Below are 27,886 nucleotides of genomic sequence, written 5' to 3'. Positions count from 1 at the left end.
GCAAATTGAATATTAGTATGTGGTTGAATTGTAGTAAATAGGAGCGGCAGAACACAGGCGCCTTACACACCCCTCCCTCCCCCCAACCCCAAGTAGTAGTAGAAGTAGCAGGATAGCCATTAGGGCTATCTCACCCTGCTGAGCTTCGAGTATGGGCTTTTGCCAGAAAGTGCTAGATGCGGGGGTGCCTGAGATCCAGGGATGGAGCTGGGCAATCGTTGGGGGGGGGGGGGGTAAAGTAGGGGAAGGGTGTTTGTATTTAAGGGTGTAGTTGTAGGAAATTTGAATTGGGGGATGAGCCTAAATGGATTGAGACGGAAGTGGGATCTGGATCGCACCGGGGGAAGGGGCATTCTAATGGGCCATGGGGGACCTTAAAATAATCATGTGGAATATCAGGGGACTTACAGTTATCTCAAAAGGAATAAGGTCATGTTGTACATGCGCAGACAAAAGATAGACATTGCGCTGCTGCAGGAGACACATCCGACACGGGAGAAGATGGAGATGGTTGGGAAGAAATGCAAAGGGGTTGTGGCGGGCTCAACATACTCTGCTTATGCCAGAGGTGTACTCATCTGGGTGGCGCCACATGTCCCATTTCAACTAATACAGGAAGTGGCGGGAACAGATGGGAGGTTGGTCATATTGAGAGGGTTAGTGGAAAATAGGGAGATAAGCGTTGTCAATACGTACGCCCCCAACCAGAACACGGCCGCGTATTTCAGAACTCTGTGCACCAGCCTTGGTATGTGTATGGGTAGTGCGGTAATCTGGGGTGGGGATTTTAACTGTGTATTAAACCCCAAGCTGGATAGATCGGATGGCAAGATAGTAAGACCCGCCCCAGCGGCTAGAGCACTGCAGACACTTCTAGACGATTTTGGTCTGGTAGATGTTTGGAGAACGAAATAGCCCCCAAGAGAGGCACTATTCGCACTACTCCGCCCCGCAGCAGTTACACACAAGGTTAGACTATGTCTTTGCCACGTCTGAGGTAATAATAGAGATCACTCAGGCAGAATATAAATCGAGAGTCCTCTCGGATCACTCGCCTCTGGTAATCGGATGGCAACACTGCCCCCCTCCCCCGCCCCCCCCACCCCCGAGAGCACGGATCCCGACATGGCGCCTCCAGGCAGAGGCACTCAAGGACCCTGTTTTTAGAGAGGATATAAGAGAGGAGATTACATATTACTTTGAGACAAATACGGGTAGCGTAGATTCGGCAAGTACATTATGGGAAGCTTTTAAGGTAGTGATGCGAGGGGTAGCCATAGCAAAATCAAAAGGCCTACAAGGGGGGGTTTTGGCTGACCTACAGGAAACAGAAAGGGAACTAGAAAAGGCATTGAGGGGAAGTGAAGACATGGAGCTGGTGCTTAAATTACAGCAGAAAGACGCGGAACATTGGGAGAGATTGTGCAACCGCAACTACAAAAAGTATATAGAAAGACAGCATGCGGGAGGGGATAAAACAGGATGGCTTTTGGCATGGTTATACAAAAGCGAGACTCCCAGACCCGCGATCAGAACGATAACGAGAGAAGATGGTGGTGTAGTGGACACCCAAGTGGGAGTTAATCAGGAGTTCGTAGATTACTACAAGTTGCTATATGGAGATGGAGAGGGAAGTAGCCACGAGGAGATATTGGAAACAATGGAAGACATAGGGCTGCCTAGCATTAGCGTTGAGGAGAGAGAGGAGCTGGATGTACCGATTACTCTGGAGGAGTTAGAAGAAATGGTGAGGCAGCTGCCTACTAGTAAGACCCCTGGGGCGGAGGGGCACCCCAGTGAATTTTATAAAGTATACAGGGAGGAAGTGCTACCCCCAACGTTAGAAATGTTAAATGAAGCGTTCGAGGTAGGAGTCACTTAGAGAAGCGATCATAACACCGCTCCCCAAACCCAACAAGCCTGGGCATAGCTGTGGCTCTTACAGACCCTTGTCGATGTTGAACCAAGACAGCAAGATATTAACTGCTATCTTGGCAAACAGGTTGCAAAGAGTTATTGATACACCCTGATCAGACGGGCTATGTCCCGAATAGAAATATTACTCATAATCACAGACTACTCCAACGGGTAATGGAATGGGGAAGTGAGAATGAGGGCAAAATGGCGATTGTGTCCTTAGACACGGTAAAGGCTTTTGATTCGGTCAAATGGCCGTGGTTGTTGGCGACCCTGGCGGGGTAGGGAATGGGGCCTGGATACATCAGGTGGCTAGAGTCAAAACAGGATCAGTGATATCCGAAAGATGGCAACTCAGCAGAGGCACCAGACAGGGGTACCCATGGTCCCCAATGCTTTATATACTAGCTCTGGAGCCCCTGGCAATATACCTTAGACAACAATACGTTTCTATAGGTATTGAGGGGGAACAACACCTGATCTCCTTATATGCAGATGATTTGTTGCTGTACTTGAGGTACCCGGAGGAAAATCTCCAGTATATCCTGGAGGTGATGGAGAGATACGCGGGTCTGTCCGGGATAGCGGTGAACCCCCAAAAATCTAGTATTTTCCCACTGGGCAGTTATAAGGGAACCCCTGTGAGACGGCTACCGGTGTTACAGATACCATGGGCGGTTCACACTTTCCGGTACCTTGGGATAAACGTATACCATACTGTTGAAGAGGAACACAAGAACACCACCGAGGTAGCTATTGCAAAAATTGAGAAGTGTATGAAGTTCTGGGTGAAATTGCCCCTAGTAATGATGGGACGAGGTGCAATGCTGAAGATGGTGGTCCTACCCAGGCTCCTACATTACTTTGGGAATTTTCCATACATGATACTTAAAAAGTTTTTTGCTAAACTGAACAGTATGTGTAGGGATTTCCTGTGGCATGGTACCCGAAATAGAGTGGCGCTATGGAAGTTGCAGAACTTATGAAAAAGGGGGGATAAAATTGCCTAATTATGAGGTTTATTATGTAGCGAGCCAGCTGCAATATGTTGCCAAATGGCTCTCGGATGAAGTGACCCCCCGAATCTAGGTTGTTTGGACAGGATTGTGCCCCATTTTATCTAAAAGAGGTGATCTGGCTGCCCAAGACAGAAATAAAAGAGCGCCCTAGGATGCTGATGCTTGGATGGAATATGTGGCGCCGGGCATGCCAGATGATAGAGAACCCATTCCCATGTTCCCCACAGATGCCGCTAGCGACACTGGCGGGGGGTGATAAGCAGTTAAGGATGACAATTAGGACTCACTGGGAATCGGTGGGGCTGGTAGCGCTGGGAGATGTCTGGCGAGAGGGGACTATTATAGATTTTGTAGTGCTGGGAGAAGAAACGGGGCTGCACGTGGGCCAATATATCACATACCATAGAATGGTGCAGAGAATCAGGAAGACATGGCCCGAAACAATATTAGAAGAAGAACCAAATACTACCATAGATGCAATATACGATATATCAGAGGGGGGCATGAGATCTCTAGACTGTATGAGATGGTGATGTCTAAGGTTGGGAAGGACTTATCGCAATTTAGACTAGACTGGGAAGTAGAAGTAGGAGTAGGAGCCCCAATAGAGGATGGGATGTGGGAGCGTGCCCTGGGGTACCACAAGAAGGTGTCAAGAAATGCGAGACTGAAACAGATACAACTGTATATTACGCACAGGGCGTATTTGACACCTCTGAGGATATCTAGGTTTGGAAACGCTGGACGACAAGCATGTCCCAAATGTGACGAAGAAAAGGCTGACATGGTACACATGTTTTAGTCATGCCCAGTAATTGAGTGTTTCTGGAGGGAAGTGGCGCAGAAACTAGCGGAAAAAGGGGTCAAGATCATCATAGATACAGCCTGGGCCTACTTGCTGGGGGGGTTCCCCAGATCGCAGAAACTTAAGCATGTTGGTAAACTGAAAGACCTAGCATATGTGCTTGCAAAAAGAAGCATTGCCATGGGATGGAAGACATGCCATAGGCCACGGGTGGAGGTGTGGTGGAAGGAGTTGCAGAAATGGGCAGAGGCGGAAACCATGGTATGGCAAGAGGCAAGCAATGTAGGGGAAGAGGAGGAGGCGGGAACCCTGATAGCATGGAAATCGTTAATAGCGGAATTGTTTGGAACAATGCAAGACCTGACGGAATCCACGGAAAGTGAGACTCCACCACGGGTGGCAGACACAGAGTGTACGGAATAATTAGGCTCATAAAGGGGGGTGGGAAGAGGGAAGCAGTGGTTGAAATTAAAAAATGTATAATTGAACTGTTGATATATGCACTGTGTGTCTGGTTGTATTGTTGGTTGAATAAAATCAAAAAATATATATTTTTTAAAAACGTCCCCACTTGATATAGAGAGGGGGGCAACCTGTGGGGCGGGGGTCATAGGTTTGGTACCTGTACAAGTAGTATAGGGTTACAGGTAAGCATCTGCTCGCTGCATTTTTGGATTTGAAAAACTGTATGCAATATACTTCGCCAACCACTTGATGGCGGCCTAGGCAAAGTATCTGATTCTAAGCAGATATAAGCCACAGAAAGATGATTGCTGGTAAGTAATATTTGATAAATATATATATATATATATATATATATATATATATATATATATATATATATATATATATGAACATTTTTTGAAAGCCTGCAGTTTGATTTTGTAGTGCACTTTTGGTTGACCTACATTCTACTATTTATTTTTGTTATAGGGTATCTCCCTCCCGCCACCCACACCCCAACTTCCTCAAATATACACAAAATACATGTATAGGCTTATGTAATTAATTGATTCGACCAAAAGTGCACAACCAAACTGGGATACATATATGGGATACATTACTCACCGTAATCGTATTTCTGATGCTTGTATCTGCTTAGATTCACATGCTGTGCATAGGCCAACATCTAGTGGAAGCTGCAGAGTATTACAGTTTGTTTTTCGAAACTCGAAAAGGGGCGTCGAACTAGGGTGTGGTGTCAAGGATCCATGATGGAGCGGACTTTGAAGACGCAAAGCATAACCTTATGTCTAGCTGAGAAACACTCCCATTCAGACTGTCTGATGGATATTTCATAGATGAGGAATCTGTGGGAGGATTATTCTCATCCACCAAAACGAGTATTAAACAAGATAAGTAGTTACACCAATAATACTATACTAAGATGGAGGAATACATGTTTTTCTATAAATAAAGCAACATTTCGACAACTGTTCTAGTTATATTGCAGATAGAAACACGTGTTGTAATCCAGCAGTAATCCCACAGGGATAGCACCCCGTATCAACTGGCAGAGAAGTCGCACTGTGCCACAGCAAACTCCTGGACGAAAAACTTGCACTGAGCTCCTGCGACGGAGAACTCGGTGGAGACCACGAGGGAAGCCACTATCCCTGGTCACACAGAGCGGAGCACCTACCAAAATCTCCCGGGTTACGGATCGCCACAAAGACACAATACACATTGCAACCCTACGAGGGCCCCACTCGTTGAGCAATGATCAACATAACATCTGGGCCACGTACCATATCTCTCAAGTAGCGACCAACGTGAGCATAAGCAGGACAAGAATTCCAAAATATATAAACAGGATCACCTCGACTCGAGAACTGAGCCATTGGCGCATAATACCCTGGTCACACCAACCACAATTTCCAACACCACAGCGACCCATCTTACCACAAACTACCTGAAGCAGCACTTCCATTTGGAAGGATTGACCACTCCAGAACCCACTCCTCTACGGCGACGTACCAAATTGATACCCAGACCCTTGAGGGGCAATCTCCCCCCTTCATCAAGCGGGCCACCCACTGTCAATAATCGCTGTACCCACTACATTGTCACTCCCGCTGCTGCCTCAAATTGAACCAGCTCCAACGGACCACACACCCGCAGCCATTCCTCAATCCTCCAAAGACCAGTCGCCAGGACGGTACTAGACCGACCAAAGCAGAACTCGCGCCACCACTGCGCCCGAATCAGCCAGTGCCAAGACCCTCTCCACCACATCTCACTATGGGGAAATCTGACAAGTCCCAGCGGAAATTAAATTTCGAACCTGGAACTTCCACCAGGACGCTGAAACCTAACAGCCGGCCAGAGTCTACATTGGAGGATCCGACCCAAGAGGATGACCCCCCCCAACCCATGGACATACGGGAGATCCTAATGGACATCAAAGCGGGTATTGGCAACCTCGAGAGCAAACTCGACACACTGTCCTCCAAGGTGGACCAACTCCAGCACCGCCTAGATAAGCACGGAGTTAGACTCAACTCAGCAGAACAGAATCTCCGATCTCGACGACCAAGCAATAACACTAACGGCGAGGGTGGCAGCACTGGAAGGGCAAATGAAAGCAGCAAATGCCAAGAATGAAGACCTCGAAGGCCGCTCCCGCCGAAACAATATAAGGCTATTCAGGGTCAGAGAACAACAACTCCAAGGAAAAATGGAAGATCACACTGAAAAAATATGCAAGGAACTCTTTGGAGCGTCAACGCTCTCTCAACTTTTCGTTGTATAGAGGGCCCACAGGATCCCGTCCACCAGACCCATCCCAGGGGCCATCCTGTGACCAATCATTGCTAAACTGCTAAACTACAAAGATCGTGACACGGTCCAGCGGCTTGCTATAGACAAGGGAGAACTTCAGTTCGATGGAGACAACATCTAATTCTACCCAGATTTCTCTCCAGCCGTCCAGGCGCAACGAAGATCCTTCATGAACGTCAAACGTCGTTTACAAAACAACCAACTCACATTCTCGATGCTCTTTTCCGCAAAGCTACGAGTCAAACATGATGGGAAAGTTCAGTTCTTTAACTGGCTGGAGGAAGCTGGCTCCTTTTTGGAAAAAATAGGATGCAAATCCTCCAACAACAACCCAAGGCAGAGACAAAGAGACAGAGCGCAAAGAAACTGTCACGAGCACTACTCCCGAGGAGCCAGGACTGGCCCAGCACCCCCGGAAGCAGACCCTTCTTCCACATCTCCGGACCCAGCAGACCCCTACAGGGGCCCTTTGGACCGTGTCCTGGCGCCTTTGGCGCCAGGCTCATAAAGGACTTCAGTCCCGGCGCCATAGGCGCCAGGCTCATATTGATAAACTGTGTAATAATGCTTGGGTGGACTTACCTGAGGCAGACCACGCTGCATACTTACCCAGAACAATCCAGTCTGGCTGAGTCCCCAGCCATCAGGGCTGGGAGGAACTATTTCCTCTATTCAGGAACTCTTTTCTTACCTGGGTGGGGCCGGTGGAAGAACACACACCTGAAGCACTTCTCTGCTATTTAAACCACGCCCGATGGAATACACGTGCTTCGCGTTATTCTGCATCAGCAGCAGGACGCTCACCGAGTCGGCTCCTGCATCCTGGCTCCTGACACGCCCGCCAGCACCCGGAACACCTGCAAACAGACAAGAAAAGAGAAGGCGAGCATTAGAAATTATACTTACCGGAATCCGGCCTCAGCAATCCTACCTCCGACGATCCTGCAAAGGAAAGGTACAAGATTAGCAGCGCTCTCAAACGCTCGCAGCCGCGCCGCCTTGCCTTACCCATCCGTGGCCTCGCTGAACTCCACCGCGGCCACGACGCCGGCAGCATCTCGGCACCTGAAAGACAGAAAAAGACAGTCATTAGAGGTGCCCGCTCTAAAGCAGCCACATTTCTTCCACTTACTTACGTGCCTCATCACGCGCGACAGCGGCTGTGTCGCCGGCAGCATCTCGGCACCTGTAAGCAGAAAAAGACAATCATTAGAAGTAAGCAGTCGCTTTTCTTTCACTTACCTTCCTCCACCGCGGCCACGACGCCAGCTACATCCCAGCACCTGCATAAGAGGAATACATGGTGAGCACTAACTAAGCACAGAGAACAAATACTCACCAAGAGACTTACCTGCTTTAGGTTTCTGGGCCCCGGCTCCTGTGGAGAAAAGACACTCATACTTACGGCTACCGCAAGAGAGACGAAAGGACACAGTGTCCGCAACTATTTCCCATCCAGTGACGTAGCTGGATTCTACGCACCCCTGCACCTGAAGCAGGATGGAGAGCTCATCTTTACAATACCTAAGGTGAGAGCTCGCAGAAACCAAGTTAGGGGTCAAGAAGAGTGAGAAACGGGAGATTGGTGGGAACACATATCCACCCCAGCTGGTAATCAATCCCTTTTCTTCCACCTGCAGAAAACTTACTCTACAAGCCAGGCAATCCAAATTCGGAGGCCCCGTCCAGAGCATCTTCCGGGCCCTGCGCCTCACGATAGAAGAAACGGTAGCAGTCCAGTTCGGGTCAGCGTCTCTGTGGGAATCAGGTGAGCGTTACAGAAACTCACTGTGACGCTGAACTCAAATAACGTCGCCGAACGCAATGGGACCAGACACTAATGCTGGGAAACTTCGACATTTGATGGAAAGGGGGCCTCCAATCTTGAGAGGACACTATCTCCCCAGGCGCAGCACTGTTAAGTTAATATTAATGAGCACAGGTAGGGCTATTAAGTTGGGCAAGTTAGGGATTACCCGCGCAACGGAGGGTTTTTGGGTATGCGCCTACGGAGGCCCTGTCTCCCACTGCCACTCCCCCAATCCTCTGTAAACCTCGACTCCTCGCCTCACCAGAAAAGAAAGATCAACTGCTCTCTGCACACCACTTCGTCACCTTTGTCACTCCTTGCGATGATCAAGTCCAAATGAATCGTCGCATAATACTTGCCTGGTGAATTCAAGGTAGCCACATGGAACATTAGAGGGGGTAACCTCCCAGAAAAAAAAAAAAATCGCAGAATCCTTCAGTACATCAAGAGGCACAAGGTTGACGTGGCCCTGATACAGGAGACGCACCTCCTCCCAGAATCTGAACATCGCTGGGCCCGCGAATGGGGCTGCCACAGATATCTCTGCTCATACTCATCCTACGCCAGAGGGGTAGCCATCCTTATAGACAAAAGAGCCAATTTCAGCCTGATTAAATCCGAGAAAGACAGTGAAGGCAGAACGCTCCTGGTGAGAGGTATCCTTACAGGAAAAGAGGTGATCTTTGTGAACTCCTATGCTCCTAATGTCGACGGGCAGAACAACTTCAATTGGGTTTTGTCGCATCTCGAAGGGGCAGATTCTGCAACGATCATTTGGGGAGGATATCTGAATACACCAATGGACCCCCCAAAAAGAAAAGTCACAAAACACCACCGCCCGCCCGTCCGTCCGTCCGTCCAGGGCAAGCCTCCAGGTCAGGGAAATCTGCCATGCATTAGACATGTGGAGACACTAACTGGGAAGCCAAGGAGTATACCTTTCACTCGGCTGTCCACAACACCAGCTCACGCATCGACTACCTCCTGGTATCCTCCCAGAGCCCGTTTCAGTGGGGGACTTGCCAGATCCTTCCCAGGACCTTCTCCGACCACTCCATGGTGATACTCGAATGCAGCCTTCCCAATGTCAGGCCAGGGACACCCCACTGGAGATTTAAACAAGGCTCACTATCAGATCAGGTGTTCGCAACAGAACTATGCCAAGAAATTACAACGTTCCTGGAAGTTACTCAGGACTCTGTTGAATCAGCAGGCACGCTCTGGGAGACGCTCAAATGCTACATTAGAGGGGTGTGCATTGGGAAAGAGAACTGAATTTTGAAACTGATCAGACGAGAACTGACCGCTAGTGAGACCCAACTGGAAAGACTCGAACTCGAGTGCTCCAGATCCAATGATTCACACAGCCAAGCAGAACTCAAAGAGGAGCTACGGAAGTTCAGGACCACAGCAGAACGAGAGTTAAAATTCCTAGGACGTGGTCATCAGATTCGCCAATACGGCGAGGATCAGAAACCCGGAGCCCTCCTAGCTCGCCTGATAGCTGCTGACAGGAAGCCCACTCGTGTATAAAGAGTACGCAATGCACAAGGCACACTGGTGCATACGGAGGAAGAAACTGTCAATGCATTTCGATCTTTCTACCAAGAACTGTATTGTTCCAAACACACCACACACCGAAACTTTGCAGAACTACCTAAACGACACTGAACTCTACTGGGTGGAACAAGATCTTTGAGAGCCCCTAAATATGCCCATTTCTCTAGAAGAACTTATGCAAAAGATACAAAATCTACCTAACACCAAAGTCCCAGACCCCGATGGCCTAACCAGCAAATTTTGTAAAGCCTTCGCAGCCACACTCCTCCTGTGTGTCTATGAAGAGGCACTAGAACGCAGGATCCTACCACAGACCCTGCGTGAGGCCAACATAATCCTCCTACACAAAGCAGGCAAACCCCACGAGGATTGCGCTTCGTACAGACCGATCTCACTGATTAACTTCGATAATAAAATACTGGCCGAAATCCTAACTGCTAGACTACTTCCTCTCATGCCAGGACTGGTACTGAGCGATCAGTCAGGCTTTGTTCCTTGACTAAACACATCATTTGGCATCAGGAGGCTATTTGGCATCATACCAGGAGTTCCCCCTATCCGCATAGAAAGTCTTTCACCAGTGGGTAGACAAACTACACATACAGACACTAGGAGACCTGTTCACCGAGGGCACATTCATAACACCCCAGCTAGTAGAGTGAAGGGGGGCAACACATCTCTTGACACATTTGTTTACTTTAGACGCCGCTACACTCTCCAGACACTTTTCCCGACATTCCCGGAACAACCACCCACATGGCACCTCTTACACAATGCGATCCAAGCGAAGGGGGAAGGCAGATTAGTCTCAGTGCTATACAGATCCCTCTTAACGAACACCGTACCTACAGACACTCGCACGAAGGCAAGTTGGGAAAAATCTCTGCGTGACACAATAATGGATAAAGATTGGACATACATCCTCCGACAGACTCAAGTGGCACTGAACATACATTTCAAGCAAATCCATTTCAACCATCTTCATCAGACTTAGTAAACCCCGGCCAAAAAATTTGCACAGCGACCGGAATCGGCAGCCGCATGTGAGAGGTGTGGGTTCCGGCAGCAGACTTCCTGCACCTTGCATGCGACTGCCCCACAGTGTTCCGGTTCTGGACCCAGGTCTTGCAAACAACAGCTGAAAAAATAGGCGAGGACCCGTCACCAATTCCCACTGTGGCCCTCCTCGGGCTGAAGAGACACCCGTCACCTACAACGAGGAAACTAGCAGCCATCCAGTTGGTGCTTGCGCGCAGGAGTCTCGCCATGTCATGGGGTCACGGACCGGCCCCCACTCTGGCAAACTGGTTGAAAGACATACTATACTGTCAAGATGTAGAAACAGAGTTTATCAGAACACTACCCCCTGCACGCACGTCCCCCTGATATATGGGGACCATCGCATATTTACTCTCCACCTCCGACAACCCCACTTCACCAACGCGAACCCAACAAGCAACCTAAAGTGGCCCACCAGTCGACTCCTTCGCAGCTGAGCTTGTGTCAAAGAGACTTTCCAAGGAAGCATTATTTCTTTGTGTCTTTTTTTGTACAAAATGGATGTGGGGAGGTTGGGGAGGGGGGCGCGGGGACTCTAAGGCATAGTTGTTGATACACCCACCAGGTTTTGCTTTGTTTGTAACTGTTGGAAAATCCCAAAAATAAAGTTAAGAAAAAAAATAGTCTTTGGAAGCAAATGGCAGTCTTTTGTCTGTCACTGGACCATTTTTCTTTTCTTCAGCTACCACAAACTGCAATTTCCTCCATTGTAAGGTGGGGGTTTCCCAGCTTGATTGAATGTTTATTGTCCCTTCCCCACTTAACACTTCCTTGTCCTGGGAGTTCCATTGTAAGAGGGTTCAGCCCAGATCAGATTCTGTCCAACCTAGTAATTATCACAGAGGGGTTAGTATCTACTGAGAGTTTATGGTGGTCCCTTTCTTGGGGGAAGCATTAGCTCTGCCAACTGGAATAACCTGTTTTGGAAGCTTGCACAATCTAGCCAAGGCAGTTTAAAACGTTTATTTTCTTTTATTTGGTCCTGAATAAAAAGAAAAAACAAGCCTGTTGGATAGACAGCCCATATGTGTTTCCCAACAGCCAACTCCTTCACATTTCTCGGCATAGACAAGCTTTCATTCAACATTTAACCATTTTTTTTTTTTTTTTTAACGGGCATTTTTTTTTCTTTCGTTTCCAAAGCCCATTTTACACATGTGGTGCAAGCTGCTAGCCTTTGCTTTTTAAATTCGGTTTTGACTTTCCATCCGGATTCCCACACTCTTTTGCAACCATAGTTATTTTCTTGTCGGCAGTAGTTTATTTGAAGTACAGATGCACTGAAATTGACATAGCTCAGATAGCTGGAGTTTCTTTGAACTACTAATCTTTGATACTTTGTAAAAATGAAGGTGCTTCCCGTGCGGGTAAAAGGGAGGCTTCTTTGTTGATTTTTCTCAGATTTGTTTTGACAGAGCCTGTCATTCAGGGGTCATGCTTGGTTTTGCTGAAGCGCAATGGGGATATGGATGGGCAAGGCAAAGCATTATTAATAACAGTAGTTTGAGGAAGAACAGATAAAAATGGCATCAGAGCAGCATCAATTTTAAAGGTGAAATGCTTCCTTTTTCAATGGGGACTTTGGGCTTTCAGCAGAGCAGTACTGCCTTTCTACTCTATTTCTTTTGTACATGTAAGAACATACTGGCAAGCTCCCTCGGTGTGTCCCCTTGTTCCATCCTTCCCAATATGTGCTTGGCAGGATGCTGCAGCCATCTTTTTGTCGCTGCAAAATGCAATTTTGAGGCCATAGTGCGCACAGGAGCCAGCGCAGTCATTTCTCTGTTTCTGCTGAAATGCAGCTTGGTTTTGGAGAAAATCTGTTCAGTGGGTCAATGTAGCCCATAGGTCCTACCCATGGGAAGGTCATACTTTCGACCTTACATTTGTGTCACCTCTGCTCATGCGAGCTTTCCCCGGTCATGTGCTGACCTATTCAGAACACTATGTGGTACCTTTCCAACTTTATTTTGACAGGTTCATCTTGCCTAGTTAGTAAGAATATAAACTGGAGGCCTGTTGAGCCGACCATTTTATCCTCTCAGATCACCTCTTTTTATGAGGTAGCCATTTTGCAACTTGCTCTTTAGCAGCTGATCAGGTTGCCCCTTTTAAATGGATAAAAGAAAAAACAGTTGCGACCCTCGCCGGCCTAGTTTGCGGCCGAGTTACATGCTTTCTGCTTAGTGGTGCGGCAAGCAGAGTGCAAATGGCGGGTAGCCTGTGATTTGCATCTTAGGGAGGAGTAGAAAAAGCAGCTTGCATTATACCATAACAAATAATAATGCCATAAAGCACTTGAAAAAGCTAAGCGTGAGCATTTCACGGCCACGATTCAATCTGCAGTCAATGTGCCTAGGAAGCTCTTTCAAACAGTAAATGAACTGCCCAACCGTGGTACAGTTTCTATTAGCCCTGGGTCTCAGTTGCTGTGTGACAATTTATCCCTGTTTTTCTTAGAGAAGATCAGGGCTAGTATTTCTAATGGCACCGATTCAGCATTTTGAGCCTTTGGCTCATGCCACCTTTGACCTTTTTCACTACACCAACGGCTCTGAAATTGTTTGGATTGTTTCCCTTCTTAAATCTGCATTTCTTCTTGATAACATTCCTTTACATCTGTTTAAATCTGCTATTATAAGCACTAGTGATATTATAGCAGAGATAATTAACTCCTCACTAGTTTTTGGCCAGATTCCGGCCATCTTGAAAAAAGCATTGGTGATTACTAAAAAGCCATTGTTGGATGCAGCAGTCTTTGCCAATTATCGGCCAATCTCCGTGCTTCCTCTCCTTATGAAAATTTAAGAAGCTGCTATTACCTGTCAACTCCGATCTTTTTTTGGAGGGCCACAATATCTTGGACCCCTGTCCGATGGGTTTTCGGCCCTTAATGGGGACCAAGTCTGTTCTTGTGTCAGTCCTTAATGACTTAACTATGATCAAAGATCAAGACGGTACAGCAGGCCTTATTTGTTTTGTTTGTTTCGTTTGTGCATTTATATAGCACTACAAACCCTCAGGTATCTGAGCGCTGCTCATTTCCCACAGTGCGTGGTGCTCATTTATCGACCTCGGAAGGATGAAAGGCTGAGTTTGGCCCTGCCGGGATTCGAACCTGCGACAGCAGGCTCTGCACGGATGTCAAAGCGAGCGCTCTACTCGCTGTGCTATCTAACTAGACCCGTTGGCCACTTTTGATACTATTGACCGATACAGACTGCTAACATTTCAGGCCAGGTTCTGGAGTGGTTCCAGGCTTTTCAGACTTCTCGTTCGTAACTGGTGCCTCTTGCTTCTTTTAGGTCCTCACCAAAAATGGTGACTTGTGGGGTTCTGCAGTGCTCTGCTCTTTCCCCCTGCTTTTTAACATATACTGTCAGCCGCTGGCAGCTCTCATTCACTCATTTGGGTTTAGATTTTATTCTTGTTCAGATGATACTCCGATCCTGTTTAGGCTGTATCTGGGTCAGGCAGGCACTGCGGCTCAGATTAGATCCTGCTTAGCAGCAATTGGGGTCTGTATGGGAGCTAACTGGCTCAAACTTAATGGCGAGAAAAAAGAGGTCCTTATTATTGGCCCGATGAGTGCTTCGGAGAGCTGGTACCGGGGACGGCTGTCCATTAACATTGGGGTCTCTCCCTGCTCTGGCTGAGGTGGTGAAAAATCTCAGTGTGAACATTACAGATTCTCTGAAAATGGACACTCAGGTTAATACTGCGTGTGGATTGGGTTTTCTCAAGTTGAAGCAACTCAGGAAAATCCTTTTATTCCCGATGACCCCCATGCACAGGTAGTTGCAGCATATCTTAACGGTAGCCTTGACTACTGCAATGCATTTTTTTGTCTTAACCTGCTTACCTACTGCATCAGTTGCAGGTTCTGCAAAACACAGCAGTTCGTCAGGGGAAAGTTATCCCTGTCAGACAGCAGGTCTCCAATGCTCAGCGGGAAATTCACTGGTTGCCAGTGCTGGCCGAATTCATTTAAAAGTTCTGTGTGTTATTCACTGGGCTCTGAATGAACAGGGTTGTTTAGACCTGCAGAAAATTAAATCAACAATACTGTCCAGGCCGTGCACTGCATACAGCAAGGGCTGGACTTTTGAATATACCCGCCTATAGTCAGGAAAGGATAGCCCAGGCTATCTCTATCTCAGGCCCTAAATAGTGGAATTCACTTCCAGTAGGGATCCGCTGTCTGCAGAACTTCGGCTTCTTCAAACGGAGTCTGAAGACCCATTTATTTGCCTAAACTGTGTTTTCCCTGCCCACACTTCTAAACAGCACCATGACCCCTTTGGTGTAAGAGCGCTATGTAATGTGGTGATTAAGATCTTGGATATAAAGAGGAATCCTACAGCCATTCTTGAGATCATCGTTGGAATCGAGTCCTCTACAAGGAAGAGCAGCTAGTTGATGACCAAAGCACTCAGGTGAAGTTCTGCTCCTCTGCCTGATCAAGAAGACCCTTGTTAGTGCTTCGACCCATCAACCGGTGGGAACAACCAGTCCCCTAAAATGGCTTGCAATATTATGTGTTACTACTGACTTCTGAAATTGTATTCACTCTCCCCTCTTGCTTCTCCAATCCTTTTGACCGCTTACTCTATGTTCTCTCCTCCTCTCCCTTCTTCTTTTCCTATCTCCTCCCCCCCTTACTGTCTTCTATGCACTTACTCTATCAGAATTGTCCCTGGACCTAGTATGATAGCAACCTCGTCTGTCTCCTCCTCCTTACTTGTCCCCCACCAACCAGCACTATCTGAAATGTCGTCAGGCCTAGTACGATAGTCGCTTGTTTTGTTCCTCCCCTCCCTTTCTGCACCCCTCTCCCTTACCTTTTGTTTTCTCCGGCTCTACCCGAAATGTCGTCAGGCTTAGTACGATAGTCACCTGTCTGTTTCCATTTCCTTCCCTCTCTCCCCCTCCCTTCCTTATCTATGTCTTAGCTCTTGCACTATCTGAAATGTCATCAGGTCGAGTACGATAGTTAATTTCACATCCTTACTGTTCATGGCCTGTAAGAATGTCATTGTATTTTCCCTTGTTCCCTCCCTTGCCTTGAAGCGCTTTGAAACACATTGTGTTAGGCGCTATAAAAATAAACTATCGTAACAATCTTCGGTGCACTACATGTTTTGGACTGCAGGTCCCAATATCGCTATCCAGCCCTTTCAATAATGAGCGAACATGGGAATGTTAGTCCAAAACATCTGGCTAGCTACAGGCTACAGACCCCTGCATAAAAAGTAAGGTATTTGTCGGACTGTTAACAATAATACCTTAACCGACTTGCAACTCAAATAAAGCACATACCTTTAACTACATTAAACAAGATTCATTCAATATATATTTTACATGTTAAATATTCTCATACTGATCCATTTGAATTTTTAAACTGAGCAAAGATGGAAACGAACATAACTGTGCTTGGGGCGTAAGAAAAAGTGGGGAGATGTTGAACAAACCTTAACGTATATTTGAGGATTTCAATTGTGTGAAACTACCCCACTTTTTGGGGGGTTTGGTCAAATAGTTATCTGGTTAACCAAGTGAATTATTTCAACTAAAATATATGCTGAGGACTAATTTATGAATATAGGTACAAGCAACATTGAATATTAAAATGTGATGTAGACTTCGAGATCACATTTATACGTACCATTGCTATAAACCTGCCAATGAAGCGGAAGTATTTCAGATGGTCAGGATTTATGTAGGATGCAGGGTTTATCTGCAGGCAGTAATTATCCTTCCCTGCATATTCAAACAGGCAGTACATTGGGTTCAGCACTTCGTGTGACAAAAGAAAGAACCATTCTCTGAAATCAAAAGTAAATGGATGACAAGATGACAACAAAGATGATGCATTAATCCAACAACTTCTAACACAAGGGCTTAATTGAAGAATTAAGAAAATCATATATGGCAAGATGAAAATGTAGGATATTACAAAAATAATACTGAAGAACATAAGGGAAGACTAATTTCCACAGGTTCAGTGCTGCCTGGACAGGTTTTCTACTGAACTAAAACAAGACCACTGTATCAAACTGTAAATAACGCAAGTGACTATTTTCCAACAAATGGCACTTCAATTATTTGTCATTGTGACCAAATTATTAACTAGTGAGCTTCAAGATCTAAACATTGCAGCCGGTGTGTTAACCATTTTAACTACCTTTACAACTTTTGGAAATGAAGAAGCCACTTTTTTAGTTGAAGAAGACAGTTTATCTCCCATATCAGTGTGGAAAAGAAGTAGGCCCCAGGTAAACGCGTTGCATCATGAACTGGTGCTGCATGATGCATTGGCTTTGCCCCCCTTTTCCACTGGTGATATAGGCGGAATCGGTGTAAGAAGAGGTTCTCTTGACTTTTATCCTCACTGTTTTTAAGGCCTGGAGTGAATCCCTCAACAAACTGCTTCAATTGTGTTTCACTTTAATTTAAAACACGTGTGTGTGTGGCAACATTGTTAAGTACTAATCTCTCAGTAATGCTCTACCTTATGTAGTCATTCTTCTGAACAGATTCCTCTTCTTGGATATATATATATATATATATATATATATATATATATATATATATATATATATATATATATATATATATATATATATATATATATATATATATATATATATATATATATATATATATATACATACCAGCGTCAGTATGGCTTTGAAATGTTTCGGCTACGAGAGGGCCCAGTGCGGCTCTGCCAGACAACCCTGGGGCCATATGACTATTTCACGTTGTGGGCAGTAAATGTGATTTCAGGTTATGGGCATTAAATGTGCAGTTGCTGGTGCCCCAAAGCTTCAGCTGCACCTTTTCTCCCTGCATTCAGGAGCTGCTGGATCATAGACCAGCAAGAGGTGTAAAAGCTATCAGCATGGAGGTTGCGGGGCAGTGAGAAATCTGTGGAAGGAAATACTAGATCAGAAAGAAATTGCGGAGAGGTAAGCAATTTGTTCTTCTAATTGATTCCTTCCTGCTACAGATTCCTCATCTTAGATAGACACCTCCCCAAAGCAATACAGAACCTGGAAGAGGGAGCAAACAGAAAACGCCTGCTATACCAGGAATCCCAAGATCTCTGCATGACCATAATGGGAATCCTTGCCTGATAAGGTAGCCAGACAGTATAGTGTTTGGTGAATGTGTGCAGGGAAGCCCAGATAGCTGCCTGACAACTATCCAAAACAAGGACACACCCATCTGCAAGGCATAAATAGTCACCAGGCCTCTGTTAGAATGGGCCCTGAGACACTTGGGCACGTCCTTCCAGACAAGATTGTAAAACAGCTTGGTAACAGCCTTTCGTACACAAGCCCCAGCATAACAAACATCGTGGACGTCTCTTGTCCAAGAGACATTGTAACTGAGATGCCTCTTGGAGTTCAAACAGTGAATGAAACCTCAACTCCACCTTTAAAGGATAAAGCAGAGGGCAGAAGACAGACAGATGGATGGATCTTAAAAAAGAGATGCAAGTCCAACACAACCTGAGAAAGACAGGTGGGCCTCCCCTTTGATATCACTGTCTCCTTAGAGAAGACGAGATAGGCAGATTTAACAGATACACCCTGGGGTTCACTCACCTACCCAGCAAACATGATGGTGACCAACTGTGCTGCTGGAAATGCCTTATGGAGGGACAGGGCCTCCTAGTCCTGGTCCTACCACATCTCAGTGTGTATTTTCTCTATGTTGTCTGCCATTGAGGTCCAGCCTGGTCCTCTGGCAGTGCAGCTCTTCATTTTGATCTTTTGGTGAACATCACCCATGGGAATCCCCTTATGGCACCCATAGGTGGGGGTACACCCTTGTACCCCTTATGTGTGGAGCCTTCCCAGGTGTTGTGGGTACACCCTAGGGTTGGGACCGGTGTGAATCAAGTTGGGAGTTGACTCACATTCTCTGTTGTGGGTGTCTGGTTTCTGTTTGTGCGGCACAATGAATGAGACTACGCTGACTGAAACAGACATGAATGTAGTGTGTTGTGTTGAAAGGCTGGGTACTTTGTCCCAATCCACATCTGTTGTTATGGGTATCTGGGTGGAGTGAATGGTCCGAATGCCTGTGAGCCTGGTTGGCTGCCTGCATGTATGAATGCCCTTCTGTTTTAATGGCCAACTGAGTGAATGAGGGACAGATGTGTATATCCAGGGACTTCTCGCTTACAGATTTGTTCAGCAGCTGAAGTCTAAGCTTAAAAAAAGAAGAAAAAGTTCCTTGAAGCCCAGCTGAAAGAGAAGTCTGCTGCTGCATTTCGTCAACAATCCAAAAGTTGTTGTGTCTCCCAAGAACTGATCTAGAGAGGACCTGAAAAGGAGACCTCTCCCTGAGCTACGAGGAGCCATCGTGCAAAACTGCTGCTGTTCATCGAAGCATCCTGGAAGCCAGTCTGCGTGCCTGCCCTCCAGAGAAGGGGTTTTCGAAGTCCAAAAGAGGAGTGCTGGACGCCTCAAGCCAGAGTAGTCCATTGGTGTCGCCCAGGGTCCGGAGGTGCTTTTCATTACTGCTGGAAGCCATTACTGTCTACCGCCCAGAAGAGGGGGTACATTGGCATAGTGCTGCTGGACACCCAGAGCTGCGAAAATAGAAAATCCAGATCTGTTGGGTGCAGTGGAAGGTCCGTCGGTGGGTTTCCCGCCACTAGTAGCTATCGAAGTCGTCCCGAGGGTCCAAACTTGGTGAGGGTCCGAGGTCCACTCCAGTGGTTGAGTCAAGGTCACCAGAAGCCATCCAGAAGTCTGTGCTGCGGCCGCAGAACCGAAAGTAAGAAAACGGCAAAATTCAGAAACCCGACACCAAAAGTGACCTATGCACCCATCGCCGCGAGAAGTCATTGAAGGGTGTTAGGGAGAATTCTCTGTTTAGGCTGAATTTCCTAACCTAGCGAGTCCCCCAGCAGCTTTGCTGGATTTTTGGGGTTTATTTTTTTCTCCTGCCAAGAGTGAGACTCTTTTACCCTCACTCTTGGACATGACTTGAGAGTGTTTCTGTGACTTGCTATGTGCTTATGGGCTAGGGGGTAAATTTTCCCCATAGGCCATCATTGGTTTTTGAATGTGTGTTACACAGCACCCTCAGTGCAGTAACACAGGGGTGTCATAGAGACCCCCAAACATAGACTCCACACCCTGGGACTGACTACTATCTCCCTGGGTCTGTAAAGTCACCATTGACTTTACTAGTCTTAACTTAGGAACTTAACCAGTACAAACCATCTTACTGTGGAAGTACTGGTAGGGGCAATTAGATTGCCCCTGGGTCTGTTGTCGAGGGGGTACTGTCCCGTCCCCCCTCGCCGAGTTCTGGCTGGTGGCAGTGGATACCACGGAAATATTCCACCGGAATATTTCCCAATGGGATTTCCCATTGTTTTTAATGCACCACTTTTTGGTGCAATGTTAAAGATACCGCCGGTTTATTTATTTAATATAAATTCACCAGTTGGGATTTTTTGCCAGAACTCGCCGCCAAAATGGCGTCTAGGTTCACTTCAGTAACCCTGAACCCGAGTCGAGCCTTTGTTCCACTTTTGGCGGGCTTCTGCACAGAAGCCCTCCAAAGTGGTGCCATTCTGTCTGGGTACCACAGGGGGTGTGGGAGGGGGTTTAGGCACCCTGGAATGAGTTGCCTTGCCAACTCATGTCGCACTCTGGTGTGATTGGCCCAAGTGGTGAGCCACCCCGCTCACCACTTAGCATGTTTGAGTGACAGCTAGGCTGTATGAATGGGGGTTTGCTGCATAAAAGCAGGGTTTTTGGGACTGGTTCTTCAGAAGTCGCCACATGACCTAAGAAGCCGAAGAGGGAGAAGCCAAGCCGACCTGCCAAGACGACACCACCGGTGGAGCCCTGCGGAACCGTCTCACCACTTTTTCCCGACGACAGAGGAGATCTCCCGCCGGAGAGTCTTCTTCCCTTAACTGGTGGGGACAACCAGTTGCTGCCTTCTTTTCGCCGTCCCGAAGCATCTCGTGGCCGCCTTGCCTGTGCCAAGCACCCCGGCAACCGGGATCCCACTTTTTACCTCAACCGCGAAAGAGGGGTAAAATCCTTTGTGTCCGGAAAACTCCACGGCTGGCCTCATCCCTGGTAGTGCAACGACCTTCAGCTTTCCTCCACGTTGAGATCACCTCTTCCTCTGGACGACGCCGCAACTTGCACCCACTACCAGGAACAACTGCCACCGCTGGAGGATCCTTTCCACTTTTAAAGGTACTGTGTTCCGCCCGGCTTCCCTTGCCACCGATTGTACGGGGTAGATTTAGCCCTCGGCTCTCGAACCTGGGTAAGCCTGGGACACCCTAACTAAACTTTTTCTAAACGTAGTAAAACCTTTTCTACTCACCTGCAAAGACTTGTGACATTGTGTGATCTTGGGCATATTTTCGCCTGGCTCTCTCTAAAGCGGGCCTCGAACCAATTCTCCTTGTTCCACAATTGACTGCCTTTCTAACCTTATGTGAAAAGTGTTTTACCTTGCTGCTTTCTTTATTCATGCCTTTTCCCTCCCTTTTTCAATAACTTGTTGGAGTGCCATCTAACGTTAAGCGCTCACCTCTGTTTGGAAATAAGTGGTGTTAACTTAGACTTGTCCAACAAATGACTAGGGATGTACATATAAGTAATAGTGACTGTGTTTTGACTTTCTTACCTTTTTCTGTGCTAGTGTAATTTATGAGTGTGCCTTTAAAATAAATAATTATATACTTTTACACCTAGCTCTGGTCAGTGTTTGCTTGTACTATTGTGCCTCTGTACCTATTGTGTATCCTCTATATATTGCCTAACTCTTCTTGAGGGAAGTCTGACTGCTCAGCCACAGCTACCACAGTGAATCTGTGTGGTACAGACTGCTACCAAGTGGGTTTACTGCCAACACCTGTAGTCTTAAATCTCTTGCAGCGGTCCCAGAGGGAACTGCACAGGTTTCTGCCTAACAAAGGGTACCAGGGGACTTACTCCATTTGCCAAGCCTTTCAAGAGCCCATAGCAAGTTTCACCTCCACAGGACTTTTACAATCGGAGAAATCGTCGACCAAAGGAGAGCACTGCATAGAGTAAAACTGCTGCTCTTCTGAAAAACTTTAGTTCCTTTTTATTCTTGTACTCTGCATCGCAGTGGCTCCGTCCAAAGGGGGTGCATCCTCCAAGTGCAGGAAAAGATTAGAGAACACTTTCAAGAATTGGATGACAATAGGGACTTTGAAGTAGGAGCCCTGCTCTGTTGAATGCTTAAAAATGGATAGGACAGCCAGATAGCCTTTGCCTGTAGAAACCTGAAGCCCCTGGTGGGTTAGATGTGGAACAAAGGACAACACTGATGGTGTATCTCAAGTGAATGGGTCAATTTCTTTATCTTTACACCAGCTGCAAAACGTGTTCCAATGGCAATAGTATAGAGACTTTGTCGCTGGCCTTCCGGCCGAAAGCAACACCTCCATCACATCTTCTGGGAGGTCCCAATCCTTATATCTCAACTTCTCAGAAACCATACGTGAAGGTTGAGTGTCTTGACCTCTGGATGGAGAACCAGACCCTCCTCTTGCGAGAGAAGGTCCTCTCTTTGTGGAAGATGCATTGGCGAGCAGATGGACATGTCCAGAAGGTCTGGGTACCACGTCCTCCTGCCAATCCGGGGCAATTAGGATCATGGATTTCCCGAACTTTCTTATCCATGCATCACTTGAGGAATGACAGAGACTAGAGGAAACGCGTACAGGAGTGGAAATTCTCAGTCCACTACGAATATGTCCCCCAGAGCTCCACTTGGGGGAAATTTCCCAGAGCAGAACAGCTCGCACTTCCAGTTGACACTGGTCGCAAACAGAGCCACTTGAGGGGTTCCCCCAAAGGGTGAAGATCTCTTGAAGGACTTCCTGAGCTAGTTCCCATTTGTGGGAGACACTGCTCTGCCTGCTCGGAGCGTCCACTGCCGTGTTCTCCTCTCCAGCTAAGTGAACTGCAGACGGGGAGATTCCTTCTTCAATTGCCCAGGACCATCATTGGCCCTGGGCAAGCATTAATTCTTCTCGACGTGCAAGCTTTCAATCATGTCCTGATGACTACTCTACGCCATATCAGAATCCTATCACCAATTGGCACCCTCAATGCCAATACCTGTAATGCCGCCCATAGGGTCATGGAGGAAGTACATCCAAAGGAAAAAACATCGCCTGCACCAATGCGTCCCACGCGTTTGCATCCTCACTCCCTGTACTCGACTCGCTCTGGGCTGCCCTTTTCTTCATCCCAGCCCACCATGCCTCTTTTCTAGGTCCTGCCAGTGCTTTCCAGGCCATTGCTCCCTGCCACTTGGCAAGTAGACAAATGAGGTCCTTCATGCGGGTGATGTGTTTTGCATGCCTTCCACCTCTAGGGTAGAGGCTCAGCAAAAATGCCTCGGGAGGGGGTCAAGCTTGCATCAAGATCCCTATGTTAGCAGCTCGGGTCACCACCTCCCCCCACGACTCTCAGACGACTGGTCAGGACCAGAACATGTTTATAAAGTCAGCTGGCTCAGAGCTGTAACGAAGGCAGTTAAAAACTCCTGCACCCTTGAATTTTGAAATCCTGTTAGGGTTCAAGTAGGCCCCATGTAGGATGTACAAGCCAAACCCATTGCTCGTACCAACAAATGGTTCTTAGCAGAACTAAAAGCTCTCCACAACATCAAAAGAGCTGCTAAAACTAGCTGGAGAAAAGCCCCATCTCTCTCCACTAAAGACAAATTTGCTACAGCGGCCTCCACCTACAAACCCGCTATCTTAAACGCCAAAAAAGAGATTTATAAGACAAGACTATACAACGCCAAATCTGGTACGAAAGAATTATTCTCCATACTAAGAGAACTTGAATCTCCACTGCCACCCACCGAGGACTGCACTAAGGATAAGGCATGGTGCAATAATATCCAACTAGCCCTCTCCAACAAAATTGCCCTTCTACAAGCAAAGATAGAAGTCAAAAAAGTCAACCTTGCCGCCAAAAATATTCTCAATAGCAAAAAAGACCCCCCCATTCCCAACTGCCCCCCTTTCCACTTCTCCCCAGTTACTGAAGAGGAAGTATTTAAGATAATCGCTAGCCTTAAACCATCCGACTGTAAAGGTGACCTATGCCCCGCCTCCATCATCAAAGATGGAGCCAAAGATCTAGCTGCTCTCATCACCTCACTGATCAATTCTTGTTTCAAGAATTCAGTAGTCCCTAACAACCTCAAAGCAGCGTGGGCCCTCCCCCTTCTCAAAAAACCCAACCTAGACCCTAACATCCCCACGAACTATAGACCCATCACCACGGTCCCTTTCCTCCTCAAAATATTAGAGTAGCCTACCTCCAGATACAACAACATTTGGAAGACAATAACCTCTTAGGCCTGCAACAATCCGGCTTTAGACCCAGGCATGGGACCGAAACCGCCCTCCTGGATCTAAAAATCCAAATAGATGAAGCCAAAGACGAGGGCCATTTGGCCATCTTGCTCCTGTTGGATCTCTCCGCGGCCTTCGACCTGGTTGACCACCAGATCCTTACACAACACGTCTACTCGGCAGCCGCATTCTCACAGAACGCCACCAATTGGATTCAGTCATTTCTGTCTGACAGGTCGACTAGGGTGTTCGTCCCCTCAGCGGCTGCTGACCCTATCCCAATCCAATGCGGAGTTCCCCAAGGTTCCTGCATCTCTCCCACACTTTACAACATCTTCACTAAGTTTCTCTTCGACCGGCTTGACGATCTGGATGTCAGCTACACTAGTTACGCAGACGACACCCAGGTCCTCATCACACTCACTGGTTGCTATGAAGATGTTGCAAAGCTCAACGAAATCTACCTAGAAATCCAAGCCTGGATGGCCACACACACTCTCTGCCTCAATGACGATAAGACGGAACTGCTTATCGTAGGCTCCCAGGCCCACCTCAATAAATTGGACTCTAGGTACCAATCTTTCACCATTGATAGCAACATTATAAAAGTCTCCAAAGAGGTAAAAACTTTAGGTGTGTACCTCGACTCCACCCTATCGCTGAAAAAACAAATAAATGCCACCATCTCATCAACCACCTACACCAACAAACTATCAATGCCTGTGGACCTTTTCTATCCTCCTCCAGCTGCCTCACCTTATCCAGAGCGCTGATATGGTCTAAATTAGACTATTGTAACACACTCTTCCTAGGCACCACCACAAAAAATCTGAACAGACTCCAGATTCTTCAAAACAATGCCTTAAGATGAGCTCTTAACCTCCCACGCAAGGCTCATATCTCCATGGCCAGCAAAGATGTCCACTGGCTCCCAGCCCGAGACAGAATCAAGCTAAGAACTCTTGTCATTACACATAAGTGCCTGTCACTGACTGCCCCGCGCTACCTATCTGACAAATTCTCTAGACACAACACTACCAGACCCACCAGAACTCCCTACTTGCACCAACTCAAGGTCCCCAAATTCAATCTAAAAACGGCAGGAGGTTCCAGCTTCCCAGTTCTTGCAGCTCAATGCTGGAACACACTCCCTCTTGCAGTCAGATTGGAAGCTTCCTTCTGGCCATTCAGAGCCATGGTGAAATCCTGGCCCTCTGCCTAACACTTTGCCACTTACTCACCTCCTAGGTCTCCTCACTCTACCAATTACTACCATATATCTTAACTATACTTGAAACGGATCACCTTGTAACCCGGTCCTCTATTATCTATTGTATATATCTCATGCCACATACTGTACCCCTCTTTTTGTAGCATTGAATGTATGTACTCTTTTTTTTGCTGCGCGCAACGATATGTAACTATGTTGTCCACATGATTATGCGCCCAGCTACCCGAGGGTTCGGATGCGCTCTATAAATAAAACTAAATTAAACTAGAACTGAATGAGTTTAAACCTGGAGTTCCTCGACACCTGTTTGGCATACCCAAGTGCCTGCAGTCATTCAGCCTCCGTGAATTCCCTTCCAACATCGGCCTACCATTGAACACACACTCTGTGTCCCAATTTCTCGTATGTAGACAGCAAAACTTCTTGTTTGAACAGAAGCGACAACCCACAGCACTTTCTGAGCAGGGATGGACAGAAGGGTCGTTGAGGAATCTGCAGGAGAATAATCCATAGAAAGAACATTACGGTAAGGTAATTTCTCCTTCAATTAATTGCTTTTCTCCCGCAGATTCCTCATCATGATAGACTCCCCAAGCAGTTAGGATAACTGAGGAGGGCAGAAAAATTCAAACCAATAGATTCTGTAGCACCGCCCTACGAAACAGCATCTGCTCCCCGTGCAACATCCAAGGCATAGGGTATTACCCAAATTGACCTTTTACAATTTACCTTTTGCACAATTTAACTACTTATAGTGGTCCTAATTGACCTTCTGCACAATTGACCTTTATATTATTTTAGTTATTTTATATATGCATTGGGTTGGTTTTGGATTATTAATAATATAAAGGGATTGGATGGGGGATGCAGGGGGTTTTGGATTGGGTGAGGGGTTCCGGGGGGTTTCCCCCGCATACATGTCCTAATTGACTTTCTAAATTAGGTCAATTCTCCCGAGGTCAATTGTGAAAAGGTCAATTAGTATACAAACAGCCATAGTGCATGGTGATGGTATGTAGGGATGACCAAGTGGCCGCCTGGCATATATCCCCTCTCTGGAGGGCTGTAGAGGCCGAGACCCCTCTGGTCGAATGGGCCCCGATGCCTGCTGGAAGCTCCTTGCCTGCTGATTGCACAAAATAATCCACTGTGATAGGGTTTGTTTAGTGATGCCATAACCTTTTCTAGACAAGGAATGGGCATGAACAACTGGTCTGACTTCGTAAAAAGTCAGAAATGCGAGCAACACTCTTGGGATCAAGGTGGTGGAACCGCTCCCCCTCCTTTGAGGGGTGTGGAGGAGGGTAAAAGACAGGAACATCAATAGACTGCGACAGATTAAACCAGGTCTGACCTTAAAAGAGACTTTCTCAGGAAAGAACTAGGAGGTTCGCAGCACAAGCGGCGTGCAGTTCGCTAACCCTCCTGACATATGTGATCACGACGAAAAAAGCGATTGTAAAGAACATGAATGTATAGGCTCAAACGGGGCAGCCATCAAGTAGGTCAAAACTAGATTAAGGTCCCAATCGGGGACAACAAAAGAGGTTGACCGAAACCTGTTGAGAAGTCCCTTCAGGAAATGGGCCGTGACCGGTATAGTGAAAAAGGAACCTTGCTTTGGGGACCTCTTGAACACAGACAGGGCCACCAAATACCCTTTGACTGTGGCAACCTGAAGGCCTGAAGAGGCCAGTAACAGAAGGCACTCCATTCACTGTGGTGGTGGGGCAAGAGAGAAGGTCAGTCTTGCGTTCCCTGGACCACGCTTCAAATCTTCTCCACCTGCACGCGTATAGATTTAGTAGCTATTCTGCGTGCAGCCAGCAATACCTCAAGTACCTCCTCTGAGAGGCCTCGGTCATCATACCTCATCCTCTCAAAAGCCACACATATAGGTTAAGGGAGCCCGGGATCGGGTGGAGCACTCCACCCCCCCCGCCCCCCAACTGGTTTAGGAGATCCGGACGCCGAGGTAACCGGTGAGGTGGACAGATTTTCAGATCCAGGAGATCGGAGTACCATGTTCTCCTCGCCCAATCCGGGGCGATCAAGATAATGGTAGGTCAAAATCTCTTCAACCTCCTGAGAACCCAAGGGATGATGGGAATCAGGGGGAAGGCGTAGTGGAGGGAAGATACAATTCACAAGAAACGAGACCCCCGTTGCACCATTTTTTGGGAATCCCCTTTGAGCAAAACTGTTTTCACTTCCTGTTGGACTCCATGGCAAACAGGTCTACTGCTGCGGTACTCGAGAGAGCTAAGACGTCCTCTAAAACTTCCTGGCACACTTGCCACTCAAG

The 27,886-nt window shown here is 47.1% G+C and overlaps 1 protein-coding gene across 4 annotated transcripts in view; it reads right to left on the bottom strand.

Annotated features, from left to right (window-relative positions):
- The window catches only part of ITCH (itchy E3 ubiquitin protein ligase), a 2,968,415-nt gene that overhangs the window by 769,989 nt on the left and 2,170,540 nt on the right, over positions 1–27,886 (bottom strand). For all 4 annotated transcript variants that reach the window (XM_069652264.1, XM_069652266.1, XM_069652265.1 and 1 more), the window contains exon 17: positions 16,617–16,776. In XM_069652264.1, coding sequence (XP_069508365.1) covers positions 16,617–16,776 — 160 coding nt within the window. The remainder of the gene's footprint in view (positions 1–16,616; positions 16,777–27,886) is intronic.

Source organism: Ambystoma mexicanum, chromosome 3p, assembly GCF_040938575.1.
Source record: "Ambystoma mexicanum isolate Mex_15411 chromosome 3p, UKY_AmexF1_1, whole genome shotgun sequence".
Lineage (NCBI taxonomy): Eukaryota > Metazoa > Chordata > Amphibia > Caudata > Ambystomatidae > Ambystoma > Ambystoma mexicanum.
Note: the sequence above shows the minus strand (reverse complement) of the source record. Positions and strands in the feature narration are given on the sequence as shown.